This window comes from Enoplosus armatus, chromosome 18, assembly GCF_043641665.1.
Source record: "Enoplosus armatus isolate fEnoArm2 chromosome 18, fEnoArm2.hap1, whole genome shotgun sequence".
NCBI lineage: Eukaryota > Metazoa > Chordata > Actinopteri > Centrarchiformes > Enoplosidae > Enoplosus > Enoplosus armatus.
The window spans coordinates 19,777,228-19,802,828 of record NC_092197.1 but is presented as its reverse complement, the minus strand read 5'-3'; the positions used below and the strand labels follow the sequence as shown (position 1 = coordinate 19,802,828).

The 25,601-nt window shown below is 44.3% G+C and overlaps 1 protein-coding gene across 3 annotated transcripts in view; it reads right to left on the bottom strand.

Annotated features, from left to right (window-relative positions):
- slc12a2 (solute carrier family 12 member 2) overlaps positions 1 to 25,601 on the bottom strand; it is a 46,506-nt gene that overhangs the window by 5,021 nt on the left and 15,884 nt on the right. The window contains exons 3-24 of one of the 3 annotated variants that reach the window (XM_070924706.1): positions 23,503 to 23,619; positions 21,492 to 21,567; positions 19,515 to 19,610; positions 17,899 to 18,038; positions 17,438 to 17,548; positions 17,156 to 17,264; positions 16,916 to 17,040; positions 16,564 to 16,648; positions 16,314 to 16,474; positions 16,080 to 16,187; positions 15,836 to 15,959; positions 14,985 to 15,086; positions 11,376 to 11,531; positions 10,186 to 10,285; positions 9,189 to 9,300; positions 7,330 to 7,470; positions 6,705 to 6,811; positions 5,250 to 5,329; positions 4,299 to 4,442; positions 2,517 to 2,564; positions 1,193 to 1,315; positions 218 to 329 (exon numbers count right to left, since the gene is read on the bottom strand). In XM_070924706.1, the coding sequence (XP_070780807.1) occupies positions 218 to 329; positions 1,193 to 1,315; positions 2,517 to 2,564; positions 4,299 to 4,442; positions 5,250 to 5,329; positions 6,705 to 6,811; positions 7,330 to 7,470; positions 9,189 to 9,300; positions 10,186 to 10,285; positions 11,376 to 11,531; positions 14,985 to 15,086; positions 15,836 to 15,959; positions 16,080 to 16,187; positions 16,314 to 16,474; positions 16,564 to 16,648; positions 16,916 to 17,040; positions 17,156 to 17,264; positions 17,438 to 17,548; positions 17,899 to 18,038; positions 19,515 to 19,610; positions 21,492 to 21,567; positions 23,503 to 23,619 (2,477 nt within the window). Of the gene's footprint in view, positions 1 to 217; positions 330 to 1,192; positions 1,316 to 2,516; positions 2,565 to 4,298; positions 4,443 to 5,249; positions 5,330 to 6,704; positions 6,812 to 7,329; positions 7,471 to 9,188; positions 9,301 to 10,185; positions 10,286 to 11,375; positions 11,532 to 14,984; positions 15,087 to 15,835; positions 15,960 to 16,079; positions 16,188 to 16,313; positions 16,475 to 16,563; positions 16,649 to 16,915; positions 17,041 to 17,155; positions 17,265 to 17,437; positions 17,549 to 17,898; positions 18,039 to 19,514; positions 19,611 to 21,491; positions 21,568 to 23,502; positions 23,623 to 25,601 lie in introns of all 3 variants that reach the window. The other 2 variants (XM_070924704.1, XM_070924707.1) reach the window with 2 other exon arrangements.

The following is a 25,601-nucleotide window of genomic DNA, read 5'->3' as shown; positions in this document are numbered from 1 at the left end:
TCATTTCCTTTAGTTTTGCATTTTGATGCTTACAAAAGACGATTTTGCGACTCGGAACTCAGTTGAGAGGCTCGTATCAAAGCTCGGCCACGGTTTGAACCACTTGTCACGCAGAGATAAATCAGCCATTTTACGCAGTGTTACGTCTGCGCCGAGGACATTAATCAAAGCGCCACTTTGGCACACTGGATGGGGAGAGAGCGCGTGCGGTACTTACGCCCGGCGGTCATGGTCAATCCGGTTGATCTTGCCTCCAATGAAGACGCGGATCTTGCAGTCCTTCCACCTCTTCTTGTTGGTCAGTAGGTAGGGGATCAGCAGGGTCAGACCTGGACGGGGGACAAAGTTACTCTCATGACACCAGAGTCTCGCGTTGACCTTTAACCCTTTTTTTTTTTTTTACAAGAGTGGAGACGCTGTGCAGAATAAGCATCAAAGCTTCAGTCGACCGGTTTGTAACTTTAGAATCGGGCCGTCTGCGTATCATAACGTTAGATTCTCATTCGTACCGTTGAAATCGTTACAACCCTAATAAATTGTCATAAAAGCAGCTATAAGCAGCAGCTCGCTGTGCTCCAAAAAACAGTTTTGCCTGCACCAAAAGAGTGTCAGCGTCCCTGCTGTCAACAGCGAAGAGGCTGACATGATGATGATGATGAGCCAGACTACAAGTGTCACATGTCGCGGCGTCGCGCCTCTGGCCTTGTTCACATCTTTTTTTTTTTTTACTGCCAATACAGAATGAGTCACATGAACATATTGGCTCTGTCAGCTCCACCGGCGAACACACCGCTGGTGGAGTTGTTCTTTCCGACAGCTGCGGATCCATTTGCCATTTGGAGCATCCTCCGTGTTGTCCTGCTGACAGCGCTTAGCTAAAAACTACTACTACTTGTTTTTTTTAATACGTTTACGTGCATCATGTTTACGTGCAAGGCCCCTGTGCATTTAATAGAATCTTTACATCTTTAAGTTTTACAACGGTATTCTTTTTTTAAGAGACAAAGTTTTTCCAAAACTACTTTCTGTTTCTGTATAAAAGATACAGAAGTCATAATAAATTCATACATTTCAGGGGGCAGTACACCAAATATATGTTGTGACTGTTCTTGGTCCTCATACTGCCGCTCCCAGCGTTTGATCTGCTGGGTGTAGGCGATAACTAAGACATATTTCTTTCTCCCAGACTCACCGCCGTCATCAAACAGCCACCAGACGTCCACTGTGCCCTTCCCTTGTTTCTTCCGGAACTGCTGGCTGGCCTCCAGCAGCCTCTGGTCAGACACATTCAGCGGCATGGTCGGGCTCTTCTTGTCTGCGAGGACGGATGCCAAACACACACACAAACAAACCCAGAAAAAGCTCATTTAGATGGCTACATAAAACTGTAATTACTAGCATTTGTTGGCCTGTTGGGGAGTCCAGAAACATCCCAGGTGGACTAACGTGTGTGTGTGTGTGTGGGGTTTGGATTCGTCAGTTGTGGGCAGACCTATGTGGCGTTTCGGCCCTGTGGACCGTTAACTGTTCGGTGTGTCTGTAGGATGACGTTGCCTTGAGTTTGAATGACAGTGGGACTTGTGATGGTGAGCATTTAAAAACATGTTACACAATTCTAGTAAAACCACAACAACCCATCAAACCTCAGCGCTACAGTTGCGATCAGTGTTTCCCCCTGTACATTTTTTTTGTGTGTGTAGCTTTTAGAATTGTGGATCTTAGGGTCTTGCAGATGGACGATTTCTCTATCATCGTAACATCGTGATTTTCATTTTTCTCTTTCAAAAAGTTCCCAGGAAGCATTTTTTTTCTAAAGTCTGGGATGATTACTTTAATTTTGGCTTCGTGAACACAGGGGGGGAAACACCGTCAATACCAAACAGCAAAAGAAAACAGGGAGAGAAGCTGTGAGGAGGTTCAGGAGTTAGACGGGGGCCGGAAACATGAAAACAGGAGAGCAGTTTTCATCCTGGAAAAGAGAAAGCTCCGGACAAAAACGGTCACCTCCAGGCAGACAAGAAGCAGCAGGCAAGAGAGACCGAAGACACTTTTGGAGGAAATTGAAATGTTGGCACGCGCTCACGCAACATTAAATACTCAAGACTTGGATTGAGTTAAAGGCACGATCACACACAGGACAGCTTCAGAGGCTGGGGCTCGAGCTACAAGCCGGAGGCCGTTAACAGGAGAGCAGGAGAAAGGGAGGAAAAGACAAAATATTATTCCCCCAAAGCCAAAGTAGCTAGCGGGCCAGAAACACGGGGACGGACGAGGGGAGTGGGGGAGACGAAAGACAGAGACAGCAGGGTGCAGGACGGTATGTTAATACGAGAGGCATTTCAAAATCTGCCGTGAAAGATGAGGTGATAGAAAGAGAAAGGAGAGCGTGAGGAAAGGAGCACACAAAGGACGGCGAAAAAGAGACGGAGAAAGACTTTTTTTTTTTTTTAAGAAAAGCAAGAAAGAAAGAAAGCAGAGAAAGGTTCTAAGGCAACCCGATAAAGTGGATCTCCTGCCTTTTTTCAACAGGGGCTGAGTTGTAGCTTTGCCATCGTCGTCGTCATCTGGGAAATGCGAGACAAAAAAAAAAAAGGAGAGAAAACAAAACAAAAAAGAAAGAAATGTTAAAAAAAAAATGTCATAATTGAGGTGAAATGTTACGGCAGCACAACGTACAGCATCAAAAGTCAACGACAGTGGTCCAACAGTTAGCGGCGGGCGCCATGCTAACAGGCTGGCACTCATGGGGGAAAAACAAGAACCTTTGCTTGAAGCCTTTCCACTGGCAGAGAGCTCAACCTGTTTTTTTTTCTCTCCCCCCCCCCGATTTCTGGAAATCTCTCAGACCCGACCCGAACAATAAAAAAAACCCAGCAGCTCCGAGCCAGGACCCTCTAGTTACTGGCCATTCTGAATTCTCCACTGAGACTACGCTTGGATTAAAATGAAGATCTCACGCACAGCGAGGAGGGCGATCCACGCTGGAAAATGAAGTCCGCAAAGTGTCGGGGGAACTGGGGGCGAGGATTCTGCCTCAATGGTGGCACGGGTCGGAGCTCCGGCCCGGGGACTGAGGGGATTAACCCAAATCCGGGCATACCTTCACCAGTGTCCCCTCAATAACAGAGTGCTGCAGGAACAAGTCCCAAAACCCGGAAAGGAGTCGGCATTTTTACACTTCCGGTTCCCTCGTCTGGAAGTCAGCGGGCTTTTTGAATGGGTTTGATGCTCGTGAATTTTGAAGCTTTTGCGCGTCTTAAAAAAAAAAAAAAAAAAAAGAAAAGGCGGTTGCTAACAAGCGGCTAAATGAGACCACAGAGGTTGTCGGACCTGGGTGGCACTAACTTCCGGACTGGCCTACAAAGATGCGTCATCCCTCGCGTTACACAAAACATGTAGACGCAATTAGAATAAAAAAAAAAGAAAAAAAAAGTGGATTAGAACAGAATCAGAGACACAACAATGTTGTTGTATTGATGGATTTGGTGCGGTGGAAATGTTTGTGTGACAGCAGGTGAACATGGAGTAACTGTGGGAGTTTACGCTGACAAACGACATCAACAGCAAATTGAAGGGCTTCGTCGTTCATATGTGGAAAGCTTGACCCAGTTTAACAGCAATAAATGTCAGTCACTCCATCAGCCTTCGTGGATCCGGACCGGACGAGGCCGAAGAGCGCAGGCTGCAGTTGGGAATGTTTGGTACTGCAGTTCCCACAATCTGGGAACCATTCCCTTGTTTGCTTGCTCAGAGTTTGTGTGGGTGGCACTTATACATTACACTGGTTGTGTGTGTGTGTGTGTGTGTGTGTGTGTGTGTGTGTGTGTGTGTGTGTGAGTGTGTGAGAGAGAGAGAGATATCACACACACACAGCGGCCCGAGACATCTGTGGACTAACAAACTGGGCCCAGTGGGACTACCGGGGTCATGGGTGACCGAGGTGACTTCCTGTCAGGGCAGTGTGTGTGTGTGTGTGTGTGTGTGTGTGTGCGTGCGTGCGTGCGTGCGTGCGTGCGTGTGTGGAGGCAGAATAAGGAAAGCTATTGATGGATTAAGAGGGATCTCTGAGAGTGGTGGAATGGTGTTAAACTGATTTCCTGGATGAAAGGCCTTCCTCTGAAGGAAGAATGAAGTGGTATTTGAGGAACATAAAAACACACACACAAAGCCTAAATAATGCATACATAAGATAAGATTTTTTATGGTATATAAAGAAGATATGCATCTAACGTTCATACATTTCCCTGCTGGATCACGGCAAGATTGGGTAGATTGGGAATATTAAAAGGCGGGCTGACCTTTCTGTATGGCCGGACTGTTCTGCAGGCTGGTGGCCTTGGAGGATGGCTTGGAGGAATCGGCGTCAGAGTCCTTGCTGGTGTCTATGGACACGATCACGTCTTTCATCCCCGAGGACTTCTCCTGGGAGGACAGCAAGTCGTCTGGGAGGAAATGGGACGAGGGGACAGACAGACGGAAGGAATAAGAATAAGGTCTGGACTGTACTCTTTAAATAATATTGTGGTTCTTTTCGTCTTGAATATTATAAAGAGTGTGAGGGTGAGAAAAAACAAAAAAACAATACAATTAAAGGGCCTATGTCCTTGTAATTAAGGACACCGGTGGCCGTTACATGAACGAAAACAGTGACGTTGCAATCATGTTTAGAATGACGTCGCTATCTGTAATGTTCCTACATTTTATTTGGACCAGTGGCTCCGTGATACGTTTTGCAAGTGACGCCAGGTCCATGCCGTGTAGCTAAGTTACAGCTAGCTGGCTCACCTTACCTTTCGCTCAGGTTACAGTTAGCTAGTTGTCCGCGCCCCCTTGCCTTCGTTAGCTATGCACCTTTGCTTTGTACCGTTAAACCATTTATTGCCGGCTAAAAACACCGCTCGTCATGATACATCAGTCAGTAGCATGGATCACGTTAGCTGGTGAAGTAATTTGGCAAAGCTTAGTGAACTGACAGATCCAGTCAGATAGTATTTTGCTGGTGATAATGTAAGCTAAGGTTGGCTCGCTGGATCTGGATCTGGCACTGGATCTGGATCTTGCTTGATAACGTCAGCTGATCAACGGTGCCTTTAAATGGGGTGGTGTTTCTGAAAGCTCCGAGTTCATGAGCTGGTGGATGGTAGGTTAATATATTGTACTTATGGTTGTATAGAGTTATTCTTCATAATTTGTAGTGAGTGTAGCGTCTGAATTTTTTCACATTCTGCCACGCTGCATGTGTTTGATACCTTGTCCTTGGATATGGGACACATCCAGTCCCTCTTTCAGGCGCAGAATAACGGAACCGAACTGGAAGTCGAAGGCATCGCTGAGAGGGGAAAAAAACAAAACAAACAAACACATAAATAAAAGATTCACACCAGCGGCGGACAGACTGAAGACGTGCTCATCGTCGCAAAGACACGGACTATTAAGAACCGCAAACAACAAACGCAGGTTGAACCTCGGAGTGGGTGCGCTGCCACGGCCACTCGCTGGACGGAAAGGAAAAAAGGGAACATTGCTGAGTGTATTAGCTGCGATTTTAATATTGTGGCGCTGAACCATCTCTGACCTTCAGCTCTAATGCCATAATCCCCACACTTTACAATCGGGAACTCATTCAGCTTAAGTCCTTCAGTCACAGTCTCACATGACTGAATTAGGTTTCAGCAAGGCGGGTGGGGGGTGGGGGGTGGTGGTGGGGGGGGGTTCACATGGACCAACACTGTACTCCTGTGTTAACACAAGTACCAGCTCCTACTGTACTGTGTGTCTGGGAGGACTAAATCATTCATCTATTCGTGTTTGTTTCAGTCATTTTAATGGCAGCAGATTATATACAAACCTTAGACCGCCAGACGTCGACACTGAACTAATAAACACAGTATGAGGAGTCCTGCTGCCTACCGCCTATAGGCCTATAGAGTTGTTGCAGGGATGACGTATTTTTGTAGGCCAACCCGGAAGTTAGCATCGCCCTGGTTCCCCTCGACTAAAAGCCAAATGGGAATTTTGGATTATTGCAGGAAATAAGCTCTGTGGCAAAACAAAAAGTTCATGATACTCACAGGTTTTGTTCAGCGAGATAATGATTGAATGAACGCCACTTTTAGGATTTTTGAAGCGTAAATGGAATCGCCAGAAGTAGGACTCACTCCTGCAGCACTCTGTTACTCAGACTTTGAAAAGGAATGTAATAGCACACTCTAACTTAACTAACATTGCTAACATTGCTTTTCAAAGAGTCTGGGGGTGCTTCCCTGCACTCCACCCGGCTGCCCACAAGTGTTACTATCAAAAGAAAGTCTTCATTCAGTATTCATGCACCAGAAAATGATTTTACTTTTTTTTAAGCTAAGAAGCTCTTTCAATCAAACATGGTAGGCAGGAATATACACTGTATATCTGACATCTTAGGGTCAAATGCTCTTGATATTAACCAATCATCATGAGCACAGCGCTCCTCAAAGCAGCCAGTGGCGCAACATCATGGCATTTCTCCTCACAGCTACCGTTATTCGACTTTAAAAGACAGCGAGTAATGACATTTATGTCTAGTCCACGGATGACTCGACCTTTTCAAGTCTAATTTCCGGTGAAAAAAAAATAAAAATAAAACAAACGAGCGACTGTTTCCCTCTCAACTGTCACAAGCTATGCATTAGAACAACGTGACTGGAGACACTCGGGCCTCTACTTACTGGATCATACTGATGTAAGTCTCCACGTTCATCATGTCGCCGTCCCTCCAGTCGTTCTTGAAGCCCAGCACCAGGGTGTTCGGCTTGAGGCGACCCAAGCCAGCAGCCTTGAGGGGAGGAGGAAATTAAAGTTTTTTTTTTAAAAATCCGCCAATTCTTACTAGATTCATTTGCTTCACTTTCAGGCTAGTTATCAGAGAAGAAAATCGCGCCATGACATCACTAAATATTCATAGTTATAAAACTGAAGATGTTAAAACACATTATTTAGAGTTAAGGACATGTTCCTTTGCTACCATGAACACACACTCTGTAGTTTATTTTGACTCAATCCCACACACACACTGTCCTGCTGCCCCCAAATACTCACTAGAGCCCCACATGTGGATTAATCCGCCGCTTAAAATAGTCCCCAACAAATGCACGTTTTCCTCCGGTTTGAGTAACGTTTGCTAAAAATGAAACTATATAATTAATATACATGTAAAAACAGTGCTTCCTGGGTATTAGCCTCTGCACGTAGACTGTTAACTCAGTACAGCTGTTTGCCGTTTATTCAGTGGTATCCTCGAGAGCAACAGAGGCCGAATACATTAGCGCCATTGTGGCGGTGCCGTTTTCCCACCTGGAGCAGGTACTGCGTGCCCTGCCTCATGTCCTCAGCGAACACCGGTGTGTAGAAGGCCTTGGTCTCATTCTTCAGCAGCCAGCGCTGGTACCGGGCCTGGTCCGTGGCCAGATCTTTGAAGTTTGGCCTTCTGTAGCCCTGTGGGGAGGCGCACACACACACACACACAGCAAATATAACTAACTAATAAAGTTTGGAACCGATTAAATGACTATATGGACAATTCCAGTCCACATTTGCGAGGTCGGACGTCACAAAACGCTTCATTTAAAATCAGATTGTGATCACAGACACAAGTTGTGCTCTGAATCTCCTCATTAGGGACTTTGTTTATTTCTGAAGAAAAGAGCTCCTAAAGCTACCTCTTCAGCCAGGAAACTGTAATGCCATTAGCTGGGAATGTTTACACCGTTTAACTCTCCCCCAGTCCTAATGGAAGCAATAGAAGCAGGCAGGAGGGCAGATCAGAGGGCCACTTGTGGAATACGGCGTGTTCCACAGAGCCAGAGAGCTGCTGGGCCGCATAGAGCCTGCATTCATCCAATCAGAATGGCCTTTCCATTGTGAAGCGGTTATGCCCGTCAGGGGATTTGTAAAAAGGGCTTTTACACCGCGTACACGGGAGTGGAACAAACACATCCACTGTATCCCCACTGTGCTCACTTCTGAGCTCTGAGCTGACTCAGAGAGAGGTAAGACATGACGCAACTGCAGTGATGTTAGAAAAAAAAAAAAGGGGGGACAATTCGCTTCCAATGAATAAACAATGAATTCACTCTGAGCAAGAGGAGGAAACATTGATCAGTAGCTGGTTGCAGCAGTTTAAAGTTGGCCCTGATACACTCCACAAAACAGACCCTGGATAGGAGAATCAACGTATCGGCTAATATATATATATAAAAAGATGAACATAACTTGATCCTCGGTGTCCTAGAGGTGAAGCCTACCTATACTTTAACTCTGGAGGAGCTCACTGGACCAAAAGTGACTTAAATGCCTTCAAAATGTCAGTATTCGGTAGTTTGCTGTATGTACATTGTTTAGTCAATTATAATATTATTATTATTAATTATAAATATACCTCGTATTCACGTTTAAATGAAACAAGGCGACGGCTACCTTTACAAAGGATTGACCGGTAAGATTAATGCATCATTCGACTCCTTTAAAACTGTAATCTTCGGGGGGGGGGGGGGGGGGTTGTGATGCTGTAGTGGGCCCGTGTTATAACATTCATCGCTCTCCAATTCTACAAATGGGTCCAACACATTACTGACCTCTGTGCAAGCCAAGCCGGCCCCTCTGTTTCGTTACATGTGCAACTCAATTTAACTCAGTCACTAGTTCGACACCAAGAAGTCGTTTACTCGAAGCTTAGCGGGGACTTTACAGACTCACTAAGTAATGGATTTACACAGAGTTGGTGTAACCCACTCCAGGGGCCCGCATAGTGTAGCTAAGCCCCTCTTTCAATTCAGTTGCTGGTCAGTGACGTCAGCCTTTGTGGGAGAGACAGTTCGCCGAGGCTCTTGCGACGGATGTGGCTGCAGTAGGGGCACCATCTGGCTTTTTAAATAGCTGTGCAACAGCCGGTGTATCAGGAGCGCAAAGGGTTAATGTCGACGACAGCTTCGTTCATTCCAACTCACGCAGACGTCCCCAATGATAATGTTAACTGCTGTTGACTGTGTGATATGGGGTCAACATGTTGACATCATTCAACAACAAAAAACAAAACATCTGCGGTATTTATTTACAAGCGCTCATTAATATTACGATATTTGCGCGAGTTGGGTCTTTGGAACATCTTCTTAATAACCACAAAAAGAATAAACGACAACAGAGTGTGTGCTCACCGTGCGAATGTGACCGCAGATCATGAGGCCTACGTTCTTGGTGAAGCTGTGGACCAGGTCCAAAAGAGCTGGACGCGAGTTGGGGTAACCAGTCATCACCAAACACTGGGGTCTGCAATGCGACACGTCCAAGAGAAAACATCAACATTAGTTAACGGTTCTTACTGTATCTGGGAGCAATTCGGCAGTTTTCGTCTTTCGCCCCGTGACATTTACAGCAGCACTAGCTTTTAAATCTGCGGCGACCTTTTCTTCTGACCTTCACCGTGGCCTCTAGTCTTCTTAGCACGGGACAAAAAGAGAAAAAAAAAAAAAAAAAAAAAAGCAGCAGAGTAGCGCACATCAAAGCAAATATGTTAAGCGCCATGGGAATTTAATGGAGGAGGGTGAGAGGAGACAAGAGGGAGCTCAGGAGGAACACACGAGTCACTCTGAAGACGCCGTCCGATGTCTTTTAATCTCCTGATTGGTTTGCTGCCATGGGAACAGTCCAAAGTCACTTTACCACCACCAAAAAAAAAAAAAAAACACACCACTGCCCTACATGAGAATGAGCACATGTAACATGGTGGACATATAAACAAATAATACAAAAGAATGACCCCCCCCCCCCAAGCCAACTAACAACACCAGTTATTGAAGTTTGTATCAGTTTTAACATAGTACTGGTATGTTTGTGTGCGTTTGCAACATCATGATATACCCAACGTCCATATTGGATTAAACTGTGTTGGACAGTAGGGCCGTAACTTGATAACCTTTCGGCCACTTCTGACAAACCTTACCCACAAATGTTTGTGGGGCCAAGTACCAAAACGAAAACATTTTTGGAGTACTGACCCAAATGTGTCCATGACAAATGATCCGATTACTATGTAATATAGCGTGCATGGCCATAAGGCAGTGACCATCCAGCCTGATAACATTGCTGGTCTTCCAGAAAAACACTGCCTGGTTCACCGCAGGTGTGTTTAGTAAGCTAGTAGGGGTTTGGTACCTGAAGTTCTTGATATGGTCCTCCACGCCGCTGAGGTGCAGAGTGTGGGTCAGGGCCTGGTGGTAGGTCAGAGCCTGGGTCGATGAGCCCCAGTTCACATCTGGAGGGAGGACGCATGCAGGCAGAAAACACACACAGTGCAGTTAGGAAGTGTGTTTGCGGGTCGTCCCGCTGGGCCAAAGGCCGCCTGACCCATGCGGTGTTACAGGCATCGAGAAGGCCTCATATGTGTATGTAGCTGCATGTCAAACTGAGTGTGCACCCAAGTGTGTGTTCAGAGCTGCAAGGCCAGCTTTGTGTTTGAAGAGGTGCAAGGATGGGTGTTGGGGGATGGTGGGGGTGGGGGGGTGGAACAACAGTATCATGTAGCAGTGTGATATGTTCACATAATAATTCAAGTATCGTGTGTATAAAACAACATATAGATTTTGTGGGACATTTAGCTCATTATCAAAATATTTCATAGCACACCTTCAGCCGGATGAGGATGATGATGATGATGTTGACATTTTGGTTCATCTAAAGTAGCCTAACTTTTGCAAGATTTTCTGGAATAAAACTTTGGTTCTGAAAACTAAAATGGCCGTTTGTCAAGCTAGGCTAAATACTTCCTGGACCTAGCTAGCTTAGATGGTGTGTATAAAACAACATGTAGATTTGTGGGACATTTAGCTCATTATCAAAATATTTCATAGCACATCTTCAGCCTGATGATGATGATGTTGACATTTTGGTTCAACTTTTGCAAGACTTTTTGGAATAAAACTTTGGTTCTGAAAACTAAAATGGTCGTTTGCTAATGCTCCCCTGCTATGCTAAGTGACCATACCTGGCAAAACTCCACAGGAGGTGACGGACCAATGAATAAATGGTCATTTATCAAAAAAAACATGAAAATGTTTTTAAATAAACTATTTTCAAATTTGTTGACATTAGTTGCGTAAATAACTCCCAATACTTTGGAGCTTTTGGCGTTGTTGGTGCATGCTTTTCACTTTCGGTGAAGCTAGGCTAGCGGTTTCACCGTGCTACATAGTGAAGCTGTCACCGTGTGTATCATGTTTCCGTAATCATAGCATTTATTTTTTATTAGCGCAAGTTATTCTGAGGGTATAAACATGGCTGGAAACAAGAAACGTCGTCATGAACCCATTGTCCAAGCTGTGCCAATTTCATACGTAATAACTCACCCGGCTTCTTGTAGCTGACGTAGATAAAAAGGCCCAGAACGATGACGTTGGTCAGGAGGGCGGCCCACCAGTTGATGACAAACATCACCACACAGCACAGGACAGCTCCAGCAAGGGAAACCCACATGTTGTAGTATTTGAAGCTGGGACGCCACCCTACAGCGCCGATGAAAACAAGTTACAACACTGCACTAAAAAAAAAAAAAAGGGGCAAAGGGCATTTCAAAACATCAAACAAAAGTGCTAGTCACATATTGTATGGGTATCTTAATGTTTGCAAAATGTTATAATTATGGGAAACTGAGGGAATTCCCTCCATGTTAATGTTGAGCAGCAGTCCGATTGGTCAAAGACACGGTGGTCCATCCTCCATGAAAGGAAACGTGTTCCAATAATAGTCATCATTAACATGGTCTTAAAAATAGTAAATGTTGCTGTTAAGAGAGCATGGACACAGTTAAAGTTGAAGTTGGATATGTGCTTGGGTTAAAGAATGGGAGTTAGCAGCCTGTTAGACTGGAGACCAGACGGTTATACCAGCTATTAGGGACCATATTTGTTTACTGGGCACCACAGAAACTAGACTAGTGAAATTTTAGTGATGGGATACATTCGGACTGTGTGTAGTTACACAATGACAAGAGTCTAAAACAAACCACAGGACATAAAGGGTACATTGACGGTGCGGTTCCTCTCAGCCCCATGCAGGGGGGTTTTTATGGGTCCCCGAGAGTGGGGAGAGATTGGGCCTGAAGAGGCCAGAACACCAAATGGGATTTATAGATTATGGTTGCAGAGGCAGTAAAAATCCATTAGTCAATGTCTGCATTACTGCTCGCCTCTAATTGAGTCATGTACCATTTAAGTCCATGTAATTATATGACCTGCTTGGAGGAATTAGAAGCAGATAGAGAATCTGTACCTGGAGTTCTGCTAGAGCTTTGGTATTGAGGGGGAGGAAAAGCATAGAACTCAATATAAAGAAAGAAAATCAACTATATGCATTTCATTCAGCTATCCACTACAGTCTAAAATGGGTCGGTTCACCCAAATTACAAACAACTGACATATTTTCTCACTTAGCAACAGTGGAATCCATAGGTACGGAGAGTTCTGCTTCCACCCCAATACAATGGAGGTGAATGGAATCTCATCTCTTTCCAGAAACAATGCATCCATCACTCTGGATAATTATCAAACCTAGTTCTGAACCTTTTGTTTGAACCTAGCTTTCAGTTTTGTAAATAGCTAAAAGTATGAATAAGTAAAAAACTTTAGTTAAGATTTAGTTAAGATCTGTAATCATCGTTTCTTAGCCTCGAAGCCAGAAACAGTTTTGAGTGGTGGTAGTCTCATTAACGTTGACATCCTGATGCCACAACCTAAAATGAGATGAGTGGCAGGAGATATACAGTGTTGACGAAATGTATGACGACTAGCCTTCAGACCGGCTATCTGATCTCGGACTCGAAGATTCCGATTCCTGAATTTGACACGACGCAATCAGCTAGGATTGTTCTACAAATGGTCCTTGGTGGTCCCAGCTTGCAGGGAGCACATTAACCAGACAACAGCCAAGTAACTTATGGAGTCACAGTCAACATGAGAAGTCTGCTAATGTTACCTAATGAAAAGATGTGGCTGTTTCAGTCTTTTTCCCCCCCTCAATTCTTTATGCATCACATACCAAATCCCATTGTATTGGATTGTAAGCAGAAAACAGACATCCCATAACCTGGACAAATAAAACCAAAACTATCTGCATAGGTGGATACCACTGAAGGCAAGTTGCAAAATTTTGCTTGAACCCTTTAAGAACAAATACAGAGCAAATATACAGGGTAGAATTTTTTGTACAACATCACCTCTGACAAAGTATTGAGATATTTCAAGGTAGTTCTGCGAGAGCATAGATATCAGTCCCTCACCTAAATACCCAGTTTGTGTCAGCCAAGAGATAATTCATGCTAGTGCATTGTCCAACATTACTGCTCCGATTCATCTGTGGTGAAACAGTAGGGCCAAACAAAACAATGACACGACGTACTCTACATTAAAAAAAAAGGGGGGGGGGGGGGGGGGGCTTCAAAGTGCCAGAGGCTTTTTGTTCCAATTGAAACACAACTGTCCCTCAAAATCATTACCCAGTGAATCACATGAAATTACTCATTTGATGTGGCAGTGACCCGCACACTTCTGTAGAAACACATTTTAAAATGGAACCATATAATGAATACAATGATTGAGTAATTGGGGGGGGGGGGCTGCAATATATAGCTACAATTCCAGTAACAAGGAAGTAATTGTAATTGGTATCGGTAAATAACTTTCATTTTGACAGAAAATGCATTACCATTCATTGGAAATCTTTTACATCACAAACTCTTTCGTCATTTCTGTTTTAAACTACTGTATGTGACACTTGACAAGGCTTATTGTGCCATCAACGTGAAACACTGTCGAAAGCTCAGGAGCAAGCGAGTGGTGATCTGTGAGTCTGAACATCGCACTTTATGTTAATTGAGTTTTTTTTGTTCAGATGTCTGTTGAAGACGAGATTTGTAATTTCCTGGCAAGTTTAATGACAAACTAGCATAAAGTATTTTGGAACTGTGTTGTTTATATGGCATGGTAGGTGCATTAAAAAAAAAAAAAAAAAAAAAGGAACTTTCACTGGACCTAAAAGCGTTAGACCATTTATGGAACATCACCATAACTCTCTGGCTTACGGTACCCAAAAGTAAAATGGCCATTCACACCAGCATTCCAAAACTGCTAGATTTCAAAAGGAAAAAAAAAAAACCAGACCGGCTCGCTGTGTTAAATTCATGCAAGTCTGTAGCGTTGAGGTTAACTTTGGTCAGCTTTGACTGACGAGCACTGCCATGTTCCCGGTTGGCATGTTAGCAGATAGCACACCAGCCACGCTTGTGAGTAGTCACAGCAAACTTCCTCTCTGCATCTGGTGTGACCAGGCCAAAACAGCCACCCTTGTTACACCCTTAATCAACACTTACGACTAATTGTCGGGATAGCATTTTGATTTGGATGGTATTCCGGATCCACATACTTCTAACGCTCTGTTTAGCTGCTTTTACGTTTCACCTGCCCTCTCATGTTGTCTGGTTTGTTGTTACTTTAATGGCTAATTCAACATCTGACAATGGGATAACACTGGCACATTTGTAGCCATGCTGATCGATGTCCCCTGTTCAAAGAAAAAAAGGGATCACCTGACTGCTACTGCAGTACACAGAATGTACACATGAATTCTACCTCAGATTTTCTGTAAGCTTGTCCGTGGGCAGTCTGATAGGGCCGTGTGAGCTGGAAAACACTGCCTCTAAGCTCTTTGAGGCACTCTACAGCTCAGGACATGTCTAAGTGCTTCGAGTAATTCCTTTTGAAACCACGTCATTTTCCATCACAATCATCGTTAAACACCACATGACCCGTGACTCTGCTATCATGGCTGATGAGCTGCTAGTTTTTACAATTAGATAAGGGATGTCTCTCACGATAAGTTCCTTTGTTGTTCTTAACTTCTGGATCTGGCATGTTTTACTGCCCCCCCCCCCCCCCCCCCCCGCTTCTTGGTCTTGAGCTTACCTGGTGAGTTCGCCAGTGAGGCATGGAACACCGAGAAGTTGATCAAGGCGTAGGACGCCAAGAAGAAGTTGGAGATGATGGGGGCAATTATGTTCAACTCCGCTGAAAGAAGAAAACATCAAAGGGTCAACTCAGAGTGTGCCAAAACTCCCACCTGCAATTTCATTATCCTCCGGTCCTTTCAGCGACAGCCAAAAACTGGCTTATAATTTGATCCAATTGAGTCATACTGGAAAAAGTCATAATTTATCCTGCTGGCATCAAAACTATAGCAATGTCAGTCCGTCCTTTGGTCAGAGCTAATGGTCAATTTGCACTGGACATCCATGGTCCCCTCAAGATTACACCCAACACCCCTTGATGACCCAGGTGGCATTAGAAGAAATGTGCCGTAGTACATATTACTGTCAAACTTCATATGCTCCATCTCTAAGAACAGCACAGTTGCTAACGTTTTATTGAAGGGGTCCGTAATTTTCCAAATATTTTTCTGGGAAGTTTTCTGCAAAGTTCTGTCATTCGGTACTAATTATAGGCAAAATAGGAGTGTCCATTCATTATTCATTTATTATTGGAAACTTCATTTATGTCGTCTTTATTTTGCCTGTAATTTGTACCAAATCTCATCGTTCTTTCCAGGAAACGATTCTGAAATTACAGACCTGTAAAACTAAAGCCTTACCACAAACATGCACAGTTTTATTGTTAATTCAGTCCAATATTTTTTGTTTTGTAGCGTGAATACTACAGCCCCCAGGCTCCTCGTCTTGTTTTAGTGGTGTTTATTGTGATCTCATACAATAACGATGCCTAATTGTCAGAGTGCAAGCAAGCAGTGTGTGCAGCCGTACCGATGAGGATGAAGGCCAGAGCGATACCGAAGGTCAGGATGTAGCCTCGGAGGGGCTCATTGTTCTTGCCATAGCCTTTGGCGAACATGCTCAGGCCAGGGTAGATGTTGTCCTTGCATAAAGCCTGTGGAAAAGGAAAAAAAAAAAACATCACGTAACGTCTTAGTTGTTCGCAATCACAAACTGCAAAAGTTGTACACGTAATTTCCTTGGATACCCTCAAGCGGTTTAGGTTGGGCTTTACCTGAAAAACTTTTGGTGCGCTGACTAAAGAGGCCAGCGCTGATGACAGAGTGGCAGAGAAAATTCCAGCAGTGATGATGGGCCCAAAACCAGAAACCAGGCTCATCACCTGAACGGAAGATTAAATGGAAATTCAACGCTTTTCACTTTGCACGACCGACACTATTGTGTATTACCCACTCTCTCTGAAATCAATACTTACAAACCTAATCTTGTGATAAGAGTTGCTTCATACCTGGAAGTCATTGTGGAGTCCAAAGGAGCAGCCGTCTTTTTCACTCTTACAGGTAGAGAAGTCGTAGCCAAATTTGCAGGCAGCGTCAGAGCAATTCCCCATGAATTGCGAACTGAGTGTGTCGTTCATGTTTCCACTGGCGTCTCTCACAATGCAGGAGCCTGGTGTGGGGAAAAAAAAAAGTGTTACACACATACTAAAACTCTGTTAAGAAATGTGAGAACGTCCCATTCGGTAGGTACTACTGCACCTGTTGAAACCGCAACACCCAGGTAGACTATTGCTGTGATCACTATGGCCAGAAGGGTTCCTCTGGGAATGGCCAGCTGTGGGTCCTGCAACAAAACAACCACAGCACACAGATAACAAGCCATCAATAAACTGCACAAACCTTTTAATCCTTATCAATAAAGGGCTTTTAGATTGTGTCTTCAATCCTCTGACTGCCACACTGAAGGTCATCGGCTCAATCACTGTTTCACCGTTTGCAACGTCACTGTGAGCGAGTTTGCTTGCTTGCTTTGCCATCAGGATAAACCCCTTCAGATGTATCCTCTCTTTTTCCCCCGAGGGTGTTTTGTTAATAATAACAGGTGACTTACAGCAAGGTCTCCGGAAATGTTGGCTCCGGCCAAAATACCAGTGGCGGCGGGGAAGAAGATGGAGAAGACGGAGAAGAACGTCTCTCCGCGGAATTCCGGACCCATGTTTTCCCACATGATCGTACCTGACAGAAAAAAAAAATAGTTTTGAACACCAAAAAAAAGTGGGCCATGAGGTAGTAGAGACGTTAATTCAGCCTTAAAAGAAGTTTCACTTGAGAAATCAGTGCGTGGTCATACCATCATAGCCAAAGAAGCCCACAGATTCCTTGGACTTGACGGGAATGAAGGTTCCGATGAAGTAGTTGACGATGGCGGTGAGGAGGACGATGAGCAAGAAGATCTGGGCCTGCAGAGAAGGAAATGACCCGATCCATTAGTCCCAACTGATCTCTCAAACCAATGTATGCGTCAATCTGTGTGTCCTGTTGTGGGAATTTTCATCAGGACTTGGGACTTAAACACTTCTCGGCTCTACTCGTGTTCACGTTTGCTGTATCAGAGATGGGACCCTGTTCATACCTTGGCCTCCCATTCCATTCCTGCCACCGAGATGCCCAGGAGAAGGATTACTGTGATGGTGCCGATGATTCGGATGTCGTTAATTTCGTCCGTCATGATGGCATCTACACCCTGTGAGACAATACCAGGAGTTGTTAAATGGAATAACGATGAACTGCAACATTTTGATATCTTTGGTATTTTGACTTATTTCAAAAAGACAAATATTTGTTTGAAGACAGAAAGGATAAGTGAGTATAGCTAGTGCATGGACAGCCCTTAAATGGTGGTCCAATTAATGTTGGTATTAGTTAGCTTTGCTAACCATTCCCTCAGTCCATAGCAGTAACCTGACTGTAGGGCTTGGGAAAGGTCGGGTATACTCAGATGTAGCCAGGAAAGCTGCACCAACCAAGACTAGAGATGCGGCAGTAAATCACTAACTGCCTGAAAAGCACTTTAAGACACAGAGAGAGACTTACGGCAAGAAGTTCCACGACAGTTTCAGCAAAGCCCACCACATACATGGCTACGGCCACTGCATTGGCGAAGGCAAAGATCAGACCAATAGAGCCTCCAAACTCTGGGCCCAGACTCCTCGAAATCAAGTAATATGCTCCACCTGGAGATAAAAAAAAGGAATGGAAGTAAATGTTAATTATTGTGGTATTGGTATAATTGTCAGCAGCCTGCCCCTGCAGAGCAAAAATATGGTCCAAAATGTCATCGTGTGAGTCGTTGTCAGTGTCACGACCAGAGTTAGAGCCTGACTCATCTGCTTACATAACCCTCCGCAGAACTGTCTGTACTTTGGGCCAAATGAGACCATCGGGGGCTTCCATTAGCACAATTATCAACGGTCAATTATGCACAACCCTCTCAGATTGCGACACCGCAGCCAACCAAAACCCAACAGTCGGCAGAGGTCCCCAGAGCAGCCCGAGCTCCACATCAATGTTATTTTAGTTCCAGGATCACATATCACACTGCTAAGACTAAAACATGCAGCAAGAATGTGTCCCATGGAGGGTGTAAATAACAGTTTAGACTTCGTCCTTGATTAGGGCTTAATGGGAGAATGTTGGTGCAACCTGCAACCAGTAAATCTCAGTTGGTCACCAATAGAAAAAAAAGAGAGTTGAAAGTAGGTGCTAAAAAGGCCGCTAATATGGGTAAGTAAGGGTCAAGGTGATCATCAGTCAAACCAATCGCTGTAGTCCCCCGATTGGAAGATTGGATGGTTGAGGCAGCTCCTGTGTGTACAGACTGTATATAATATATGGTAGTGTTGTGATGCTGCCCATATACCTGATGAAGGTCGGACAGACCGAAACGTTGTGATCAGATACATATTTCTGCAGTAAGAGAGACAGTGTTCCGGAGTTCTTCTCAATGTTCCCACCAGTGCCCCAGCACCTGAAGCATTCTGTGCTCTGATCCCCGGCGAGTTCATCCATCTGAGAAGCAGCTGTTTAAATGCGTCAATGAGGACCACGTGTGGTGGTTGAGAGCTCCAGATAAAGCTAATAATTGGACCTCGAGTTGGGTTTTGTTTTGTTTCCAAGGTCAACAACGAACTGTCATGCTTAGTTGGATCATAATGGAGCCTTCAGAGTGCCAAAAGTCCTGGCACAAAGTGAACTTGTTGATTTATTCTTCATCTCAATATGAAAGATTGTACTAATTACGGGCCTATTTTGCATGATCCGGTGACTGAGGAATGTATTAATATCCATGTCAGGCCACCCAGGCAGAGCCGCCACGGCTTCCATTCACTTCCACACAAAGTGTTGCAACCTGGCAACTTCTTGAATTTCTCCTCTCACTGAGAGATAAAGTTAAACCTCTCTTTCATCCGACTCCAAATCAAGCCGCACACATAACGCTACACTGTGAGGGGATGACTGATAGCTGGTCATGCTGCTTAAAATCACACCTGTGGACTACCTCGTTTCACACGTAGCAGCAGGAAGAGGCCAAACGTTACATGAGAACTCCGCCGCTCCGTGGGAGGATTAAAGTCAATCACTGGTCACTAGTGTTTTTCCGCTTTGGCGAAATACTCTCTTGCACCTACAGAAAAGAAAGCGATCCATACCTCCTCGTACAAATCCGTTGGTGGCGATGGCAGAGGTGGAGAGGCCCGTGATGGTTGTCACTACGGTAGCCATGGCGACGATCAAACAGGAGAGAGCTGCAGAAGAAAAGAAAAAAAAACACTTTCAAAAAAATCTCTTGAATGAAAGGAATGTGCAACATCATTAACGGTTTTCTAGCGGGCCTTCCAATCGCTCGGAGAGCTCTGTGAAAAGTAACAGCACAGCCACGGAGACGAGCTACCGCCGTGCAGCCCGCCACATGTGTCGCTCCGCGGTGATATTTCACATCAAAGTGGGGAGTTATCAACAAGCGCCGGGGGCCGAGGACAGTGGGGAGTTTTGTTGCGTGTGAAGTGGAATAGCAACCCGACGCAGGGTGTTGGACACGGGGTCCGAAATGACCACCCAATGAGCACCGAAATGTCAACAAACACGGGCCCTGCTTGCCAACGGTTCTGGAACGGTGACGTTTGAATTTGTCAGTTATGTGCGGCCTCTGTCACGTCGAGGTCGAACCTGTGTATCAAACGGGCTCCTGGCCGGCGGCTGGCTGCTTCGTTTCTCTGAAGCCCGGATTATCGAACGTCAGTCAAAAAGGCGAGTATTAAAATGAGTAACAAGGGGGAAAAGGGAGGGCATTAAAAAGGTAGTTTGGCCCAAAACGTTTCTCCATGTTAAACGTGTGGGTTTCGTGTCCAGGTTATGTCCAGATACGTCTGAGATTTCGGCTTCCACCCCAACACAATGGCAAAATATACTTTTCTTTTGCAGAGGCCATCCTGATTTTAACTTGCGCCTATTTCTTTTAAATGCTGCAATCAGTTTGGACCTATTTTACTCTGGTCTTTTGGTTATCTGCAGCTTTGCATTTGATCGGATTTCATTTCATTCGTTGATTTTAAAATTTGCTGCCTTGCGTGAGGCACTTTGGAACCGGGGGCTTTTGAAAAGTGCGCTACGAGAAGATTATTGTGAAAGGAATTTAGCACCGTCAATTTTCAAAAGGGGCTATAAAAAGGTCAAGAATGAACATCCACTCTCGGACCATTAACATATTTTGGCATGTTTCAAATCTACTAGTCGTGTATACTTCAGATTTTGTGTTTTACATTTTACAGTGCTTTTTTTCTCCACCGTTCAGAAAGCAACTTGTTTCCAGCATGAAAATCATCTTGTAGAGACTTGACATACAGTATTAATCATTACAGGGAACATCGTGACTGGTTTCTCATGTTTTTTTGCCAGTGTGGCTGTTGCATGGTAACACAGCTGTAAACACAAAAATTTCAAGTCTTCGTTGCATTGTCATGCAACAATAACCACAGCGTACTGCAGTCAACCGAAAACAATGGCTGGCCTGGAAGACAGAAGTCAAGCTCAAAAACTTCAAAAAAAAAAAAAAGGTATACTGTTGTAAAAGTAATAATGCAAGTCAACGGTATTTATCAGAAGTGGGCTAAATTGTGAAACGCAAGGTGTCTGGTTTGTTTGTAGCCTCAATCTGCTCCAGCTGTCACATCATGACTGATTCAAAACAGTCTGTAAAGTGGGGGGGGGGCAGCAGGGCACTTTGATGGTGTGATGCGACAGCTGATAAGACAGAGAATCAAAACTGGATGGGTGAAACTTTTGTGGTTTATCCATAAATGTGCGGGTAAAGTGGTCATTGTGATGCGATTTTGTCGTTTCTGAACGTTTGTCCGATTAGCTCTGCCATAGCCGTCTGCTCCGGTTGTTCCTCAGCGGGGCTTTGCAACGCAGAAAAACAAAAGATATTACACATTTTTACAAAAAGAGGAACAAGGGGTCTTACACCATCTACTCTTTCTTGTGAAGCAACAGCGTTCTCACGCCTTCACAGCAAGTAGATTGCACACACACACGCACGCAACTTCCCGTGTCCTAAAACACAAACTCACACATTTCCTGTAAACATACCGATAAAATGAATGAGGTAATTGTTTTTTTCCGCTTACCAATTCCAGCCTGACCCACGATCCATGACATGCGGATGAAGAGCATCACACCCCAAATGTTCAACATGCAGCGGACCTGCAGAGAGGAAGGGGCCGTTACCGTGGACGCATTGGACGGCGGGAGTGAGGTTCAATTCAGCCAACAAAAATTAGGTTTTCAGTCTGGATGAGTGATGGATACTGCCGGGGGGTTACTCATGAAGGTTTCTGCCATTATTTGACATTCAGAATTATTTGGGTGAACTTTTGAAAGCTGCATGCGGCTCAAGGACTTCGCCGCAGACGTGTCCTGTAAGGCGGCAGTGGCTGCAAACAGCAACAAGTTGTCTGTTGTAAAACAAAGCACAGCCACACAGATGAGTGGAAAAGATGGAATGCTGTTGAGTATATATTTGTCTAACTAGCCCAGTTGGTGGCGGCGTGTTGCCACAAGGCACATAAAACAAAACAAAACAAAAAAAACTCAGCATGACTATTTTGGCGGCTTTAAAAACACCACACCACTGCACGGTGGTTTGCGTCTTTGTGCTCACTTCCAGACGGAGATTTGTTCAACTCTGGAGACTTGACCGCAGCAACAATAGCTGCTGAAGTCACTTAACTTGACTTCTCGAAGCGAACAAGGGGGCTGAGTTGCGCTGCAGCAAAAGTGGAGCCAGGAGCAGGCCGAAATGGCCGACCCCTCCTCCCCTTTGCTTAAGCTGCACCGAATCAACGCCTATACATCCGTTTCATATTTCATTAGGGCCACTGATGGGGAAGAATCTGATCAGAATTTTCTACGTGGGGGGGAAAAAAAAAAAAAAGAAGTCATATAACTTGAATAAAGCTGGGATTTAATTCATGGATGAATCAAAGTGAAAAAGTCAATATTATCAGCATGAAGTCAGGAAAGTTGAGAATGACCTTCTATGAACCTTTTTATATTTTGTTATCATAATTTGATGTATGCCTTTGTCATGGAAATGTTCGCCTTCATTCTCCTACGTTTTGATCACGCAGAATAACAACTTTATAAGACTTTATAAGTTTTATCTTGTGGAATTATAACTATCTTTATACCTCCTCACATTGCAATTTAGACAAAAGTATTTTATTGCAAGGAACTTCGATTTACAAATGACACAAAACCCCCAGGAGCAGAATCTTATGATGTTATCATTTGGTTGCCTAGCTACCAAACTCCAGGGATCACCTGAGTATTGAGACCATGTCCTCCACCACTTGATAAAAGCCATTAGAAACCGAGAAACATGAGAATTAGTGTTTATATTAGAGAGGAAGTAAGGACACCGTCACGTCAAAATAAAAGCAGGGTGATAATATCCAGACATGTCTTGACATGAAGGGAAATCGTCCTCTGCTGACGACACTTTCTCTGTAAAACTAAACACGTGTCAGAACAGGGCTCAGCGTGAACCACGTCTCTCAGTCATTGCGAGCGATTCCTTCCTCCCGTTGATTTAACCACCGCCGAACCACCAACCGCTATCTGCACCGCCCGGTGATTCACACCCGGGGTCCAAAATCCTTAACAGGGTGTCATCTACTTGTGCGTACAGTTCAAATTATGTAGAGGCGCACTTCATCACCTGTGAGCCGCTTGGCTTGAGTTCAACTGAGCGCCTTGGACACGTGAAGGCGAGGACATGACATTAAGATTAATACAGTTGTTAGATTTGTTGGTCCTTTTTTTTTTTTTTATAGCAGAGCTTGAAAACGTGACCCATATGTAGAACCGTTGATACAATGGACAAACAGCACAGCTATGTATTATATAAATCATATATCATATATTTCACTTTCAGTATGCTTTAGTGGTTTTGGCTCCAAGTGCAAAAGAAGTAACAGTAATACTAATTCTAAAAGTAGCACTAATGAACCGTTACCTGATGTGTTTGTATGTTCCCTGACTTTACATTGTGATTTTTACAACAGTGCTTGTGGGGGGGACTTGACGAATGAGAATCCTCCTCAAGTAAAGACAAGAGAGGCAAGAAAAGCGACTCACCAGCACCCCCTTAATCCAGCCAAACTTGACCACTCCTTTGGAGTCGGCTGCGTCCTTAGCAGCAGTCTCCTCAGCCGGGGTCAGCTCATCACCGTTGGCAAATCCATCCTCAAATGGCTCCTACAAAAAAAAAAAAAAAAAAACACAAAAAGTCATGTTTACATGAGGAACATATAGACTGCGAGGAAACACTGGCATTGTCACCCATAGTCTTTTAAATCCTGGATTTCTAGCATTGCTACTCGTGGTAACCTTGGAGCCAGGACATTCAAATTTGGTCAAATGAGATGAATCTCGGGTGTGGCTGTTGTTGGTACAAGGAAGAAATCCTCATGGCTGAGACACGCTCCAAAACATATTTCTCTTTCGGCCTTAATGTCTCCTCAACAGAGCAGTCCTTTTTCAAAATTGAGTAGAAGTAAACGGTAATTAAAAAATAAATACTGCCTGGCACTGTAAATTGTAGAAGAAAGTTTATTTCGCCTTTCCAAAGAAAAGTTGGGGCTTTTCTACATCAACACTTCATTCATTTTGACTGCAAGTGAGATTAGGTGCTGGTTTAGTGTATTGGTTTTCATGCTGAGGGGAAACATTTTGTATTTTCAAGGTTCAAATCTGACCTTGCGACAGAAGTAAGACTGCTCAGTTTAATGTTCAACACAGATAAACATAACAGGGACCCACTCATTAAAAAAAAAAAGAAAAACAGCCTCATAATGCTGCCAGAGTACTCTGCAGGGAACCTTTCATAGAAATACAGCCATTATATAATCAACAAAGTTGGTCATTTGGCCTAAAATTGCCACTATGAGAGGTAATAGGGTTGGGTATCATGTTTGTACAGATACCAAAACAACACTCCTTGGGATACTCTGAGAAACATGTTAACATGTTTTACTACAAAACCTGTAGTCAAATAACTTTGCCTAAGAAGTCTAAAAGTGCCAATGTTGGGATTTAAATCAGGAACTATCTGATCAAAAGAGTGAAAAAAATGTGTCTCATGACAAAAATGGACAGAACCAGTAGGATCTTTTTGGGGAAGCATGAAAGCGTTTACTGATACATCAATACACAGGAAAAAGGTTCCATACATTTCCGTCATAAAAAAGGCTTCTGGTTCAGAGTGTGAGTAAGCATCGACTCAGTTCCACTTGTTCGCGCTGGAGGCCATCGACATGCTGCTAACGTCTACTAATGTTCAATACGTTTCCACTGCCGACGGACAGAAGCACGCACAGAGTCTATAGCTGCTGTATTTTTAGAATAACGCTGTCATAATGGACTGGGCACGTTAAGAGCGGGTTACGCAACCCCATTAAAAACAATGCATCATGCCGCGAAATCAAATTCTCCGTTTTGACTTGGAAATTCCTAACTTACCGGCAACAACTGCAGATGTTTACCTGACCTAAATGGCATTGTGTAGAAATAATCTACGATCAGACATTGTCAACGTCTGACTTGCTCTCCATAGAGATACTTTCCGGACGTCCTGTTCAAACGAATCATTTACGTTCCCATGTGAAAAATGGGGTCTCTTTACATTGCATTTCATGATCAGACAGTTTCCCTTTGGATAAGGAAGGATGACCGTGTCATTTTACAGCAGTGGAAAAGGAAGTGTGGTGGTGTAGTTCTGGCCTGCTGTGCAGACCCAGGTCACTGAGCAGCATTGATGTGGGCATGGGGGGGGGGGGGGGGGGGGGGGTCCATGTCCGCTGATGAGGACAGTAGCGTGCACATCCCGGGAGTGACAAACACTGACTAATTGCGCAAATTAACACTTCTCAGCGGTGCATATTATGGAGGTTACTGAAGCCGACAAAACAGCGAGTCGCATCACAGGCATTTCATGGTGACCGAAGACTTTGCGTTCGGGGCAATGATTGCTCTGTTAAGGATAACAAATGCATGTATTTCAAATGAGCAGGTGGCGCAAGATAACGTGGAAGAGCAACGATCGAATCATCTCCCTCTAAAATCTCTCTAAAAAGATGGGCACGGCATCAGTTGAGCTCACGGCATCACTGCGAGGGAGAGGGTGAATCGATCTCCATCCAAAAAAAAAAAAAGGCATATTTCCTCCCTTTCCAGAA